This window comes from Myotis davidii, unplaced genomic scaffold, assembly GCF_000327345.1.
Source record: "Myotis davidii unplaced genomic scaffold, ASM32734v1 scaffold333, whole genome shotgun sequence".
Taxonomy (NCBI): Eukaryota; Metazoa; Chordata; class Mammalia; order Chiroptera; family Vespertilionidae; genus Myotis; species Myotis davidii.
The window spans coordinates 1,909,505-1,914,179 of record NW_006285266.1 but is presented as its reverse complement, the minus strand read 5'-3'; the positions used below and the strand labels follow the sequence as shown (position 1 = coordinate 1,914,179).

The 4,675-nt window shown below is 64.2% G+C and overlaps 1 protein-coding gene across 1 annotated transcript in view; it reads left to right on the top strand.

Moving 5' to 3' along the window:
* Window positions 1-2,286, top strand: part of LOC102774633 (kinesin-like protein KIF26B) — a 70,056-nt gene extending 67,770 nt beyond the window's left edge. The window contains exons 14-15 of the mRNA XM_015558960.1: window positions 336-506; window positions 1,396-2,286. Of these exons, the coding sequence (XP_015414446.1) occupies window positions 336-506; window positions 1,396-1,544 (320 nt within the window). The 3' untranslated portion in view covers window positions 1,545-2,286. The remainder of the gene's footprint in view (window positions 1-335; window positions 507-1,395) is intronic.
* Window positions 2,287-4,675: the final 2,389 nt, after the last annotated feature.

The following is a 4,675-nucleotide window of genomic DNA, read 5'->3' as shown; positions in this document are numbered from 1 at the left end:
CTCCCACTTGGGGGGGCGGGTGTCCCCCGGCAGGTCCCTGGGGCAGGGATGGGGCAGCGCCCTTGGGGGGCTCCGGCCAGGGGACTCCCCAGCCGGCTTCCCAGCACAGGACCCGGGAAGGCTCCACGTTTCCCGTCTAAACGCCTTCCAGGCTCCAGGGCTGGGAGGCCGTGGTGTTGGGGGCTTTTCTGGCTCCAGCTCCAATGCAGCTGCTTTAAATGTAACAGGTGCCTGTGGTGGCCTTGCCTGGGGTGGGGTGTCTCTGCCCCCCCCACATTCCCTGTGACCGGTCCTTTCCTCCTCCCCACTCACTTCTCCCCACCTCCTGCCTCTGCCTCTCCCCCCACCTGCCCAGGAGGGCGTGGGCTTCAACGTCAAGCTGAGGACCCTGGAGCGCCGCCAGCAGAGGATCGCCGAGGTCCGGGCCAAGTACGAGTGGCTGATGCAGGAGCTGGAGGCGACCAAGCAGCACCTGATGCTGGACCCCGACCAGTGGCTCAGCGAGTGTAAGGCCCGGTCGCGGATGTTATCATCCTCATTAGAGTGTCGCTGGGCCTCCTGTCACTCCATGGCCAAGCACCAGGCCTCTGACCCCTAGGACGACCCTGATAACCTCACTGTAGTCGGGGTCGCTGCTGAAGAGCCTGGCCTGTGGGCGGGGTGAGCCTGTGTCTTGTCCAAATCCCAGGGCCTCGGTGCCCATCACATGGAGACGGTCACTCCCTCACAGGCGATGGGGGCCTGGGGGCGAGGGCAGCGGGGAGGGGGTGTCTGTCCTGAAACTGACAAGGGTTTACGGGCTCCGCGCAGGGTAGAACCGCGGCCCAGGGAGGCCTGCAGACCGTGCAGCAGCAAGACGAGCATTCTAAGCAAAAACAATCACACGCAGTGAGATTTCCCCTGGGCAGGAAGCCCAGGATGAGTGACACCTATAGCAAGTCTGTCTTTGAGAGACAGATTCCCTGGTCTCCTATGTATTTGTTCCTAACCGTTCCCTTTACCAACAAAATAAAGCCCAAATCTGGTCCGAACGGCTGCACTGACTGGGGACCCGATGCGGGAAGACAGCGTGTGGGGCAAACGCATCTCTGCCCTTACAGCTCCCTTCCCGTGGCCTCCCAGCTCCACCCCAGCCCTCAGCCCGGTGCCTCCCCCTGCACACGCCACCCCTGCACACGCCACCCGCTCGCCCGTGGGGGAGGCACAGCGGGCAGAGTGTGGCCCCGAGGCTGAGAGAGAAGAGGGTGACGGGGGTGGGGGAAGCAGCAAGGGGCAGAGCCAGTCCTCACCTGCTTGGGGGCAGCCGCATGCAAGGGCGGGGCCCATGGGAGGAGGACGGGTGCAGCTCCGACCGGCCGTGCGGGCGCCTTTCCCACCAGCCTCTCTCGTTCGCAGTTGACCTGGAGCAGGTGTGGGAACTGGATTCCCTGGAGTACCTGGAGGCGCTCGAGTGCGTGACGGAGCGCCTGGAGAGCCGCGTCAACTTCTGCAAGGCCCACCTCATGATGATCACCTGCTTCGACATCACCTCCCGGCGCCGGTGAAGCCAACGGCCGCCCCCTGACCCCGACCCCCGGGACCTGCAGCCAGGCCCACACTCCAGCATCCCGGAACCCACAGCCAGGCCCACGCTCCAGGCCCCCGGGGCCCACAGCCAGGCCCCCACTCCAGCATCCCAGGACCCCCAGCCAGGCCCACGCTCCAGGCTCCTGGGACCCTCAGCCAGGCCCATGCTCGAGGCCCCATGCAGGCGGCGCTGAGACCACGGAAGGAGGATGAAGGTTGGTGGCAAGTCTGCGGTGGCGTTGAGCAGTGCTGTTTCTGTAGGAGACGTGCCAACACCGGACACGCGTAGGAGAGAATGATGGGAGGCCAAGGGAAGTGGAAGCCCCGTGAGACTGAAAAAGCACTTTGAGGAACTTTCTAGAACTTGTTTGTCCATAAGGACCGCTGGCAAAAGAGACCTCCCTCGGGCCTGGTCTGGTGAGGAAGGGCAGATGGGCGTGGGTTGCCGTGGAAGCTGAGACAACGCCGGATCGTCACCCAGACGACTGATTAAGTGCCTTGCAAATCTTCACTGTTCCCCAAACACTTACGTCCTCCTCCGCTGTGCGCAGAGGGTGCTAGTGAAGACGCCAACAACACAACAGCACGAAGTGAGCCGTGGGGACCGTCCCCGCTCGCTGCCCCGGGTGCTGCGCCCTGTTCCGACTTGTCTCTGAGTCATTGTGTGTAGAGCTGTTTCCTAGTCGGTGTTGCGTATGAATAAATGTTACCCGTCTCTCACGGCTCTTCTGCTGAGGCCGCCCAGCCGCACGTGAAGGCCCCATGGCCCAGCCGCTGTTTCTCCCACGGAGGTGGTAGCGGTAGGGGGTCCGGGGCGGACACCTGAGCTGGAGCGATGAGAGGACACGGCTTCTCTAAGGGAAGGGGCCTCTGCGCCATCCCCCCGTGTCCTGTGGGCGGGTGCTTGTCCGCACGGTGTCCCTCTGCATCCCGCACGTTCAGGTTCCATTACCCGATCGTCCGGGTGTTCAGGGCCCTGCAACGTTCTCATTTCATTCCAAAGACTCTGGACTGGAAGCCTGAACCCACACCGGCGCCAGCGCGTCTGTGCTCTGGGTTTGTGCGTGGATCAGAGCAGGGAGTCTGCCGGTTCCGAGGCCTCCTGGGCGTGGATGCGCTTGGGGCGCCAGCCGTGCCGCTGGAGACTCGCAGGTTGGGGAACGGCCGGCCCGCGGGCCGTACGTCATTTGGTCTGGCCCTGCCAAGGCATTTGGGGTGAGTTAAACATTTGGCCAAGTAGAGCAGGCTGGTTTTTAAGTTGATTTTTAAGTTGATGCTTTTGTATGGCCCACAGATGATGTGATAAGTATCTAAATGGTCCGAAGAAGGTTCTGCACCCCTGCTGGAGAGCAAGAAGGGATGGGGGGTTGCACACACGTCCTGCTGTCCAGAGTGCTGCTCAGACACCGCCGGCCCAGGTCCCCCGGCCCACAGCCCCTCCCAGGAGGCCCAGGCCTGCCCCCGCCTGGGCGCCAAAGCGTCCCCATCACACCTGTGAGCACAGCCCTTCGGGCAGACGGGCAGACAGGGCTTGGCTCCGGGGACTCTGAGCCTGGTTCTCAGACGAGGATACTCATCCTGCCACACTCCCTGAGGTGGTTACTGTACCCACTTTAGTGAAGGGAACCGGGGCCCAGAGCGTGGGGGGACTGTCTCATGATACCAGCGGGGAGCAGGGCATCCCCTGCCTTCTGCCCCCCTCCCCCCGCCCCTGCCCTTGCCCACTGGGAGGTGCCAGGGTTTTGCAGAAATGTATACCCTCCAGCTCAGCATACCTATGAGCCTGCTTCCTGCTCCCCAGCCCCCGCACCGGCCCGCAGCCCGGGCCCCGGGGAAGCCTGTGTGCTCCTCGTCCACAGGCCGCTGGGTACAGATGCCCAGCCACTGGGCCCCGCTCGGTCGTAGGAGCCGAGATCTGGGAGTTCTCAGTCCCTGATCTTCCTGCCGGACAGGGTTCCTCCAAACGGACATTTCCCCTTGTTTCCCAGGCATCCGTCCCCTTGGGGGGCGGGTCTCCCCGTCCCCTGGCCTCCCCACCCGCAGGCTCTGCCCACCTGGTCGCGGCATGTGGTGAGCCAGCCTGTCCGACAGCAATGTCGTGGAAGTGCCTGGGCCCCAGGGGACCCCGGTCTGGGTCTGAGTTTCCATGTGGCGCCCTTCGGTGGCGGTTTGAAAGGACAGCCTCGCGGGGGCACCAATGGTGAGGGGCCTGGTCTTTGCTGGGAACAAATCCAGGTCAGCAGTCAGTGCCCCTGGCCTTTCCCCGGGCACATCCCGGGTCCCTGGCGCCTCGTCTGGAGGGTCACGCGGTGGAAACAGCACAGACTTCGCTCTTCCCAGATCTCCTTACCTGCCTCCTGCCACCGGGCCCGGTCTCCGTGGCCTCCGCGAGGTCAGAGGGTTGCGTGAACCAGGAGCTGCGTGCCGCCGGCCTGGCTGTCCCCGACGCCACACGTGAGCCGACCCTCAGGGCGCTGGCAGCGGCAGCGGGCGCAGGAGCGGCGGGTGGAGGCCGTTGTCGGTGCTGCTACCTCAGGGCACTGCGGCCGCCTTAGGAGAGTCCTGTGAACACGGACGAAACACGAATCTGGGCTGCGATGGTGTGTCCTGGCCCCACCGGTGCGTGGGCCACACAGAAGCCGGTCGGTCCTCCGGCCGGAGGAGCAGGGCTGGGGCTGCAGTGACAGCGCGAGGAGGCCCCGCCGCCTTTCGGTCTGAGCGACAGAGAAGCACGAAGGCAGAGGGATGTCATCACCCACATGTGACAGGACAGAAACTGGGACTTGAAATGAGCACCTAGAGGCAGAGCCTGATGCCCTGCCTGAACCGCCCCCCTGCCCCCCGCCCCCTAGTTCAGGGTGAAGAGGAAGCATTCGCAGCAGAATAAGCTGGGATCCCAGAACCGAGCGTGATGCTGGTGCCTGGAAGTGAGGCCAGGCGTTCACGATGGTGTTTCCTGCGGAGGCGACGTCACTTTCTCCCGGGAAGTCTCCCCACCTGCGAGCTGCGTGTTCGATCTGGTCCTTGAATTCCCCTCACATTCATCTCCTCCAGGTTCATCTCCGGCTGCTGTTCCGGGCGCGGGGCCTTGTGTGGAGGCAGCGGTCGG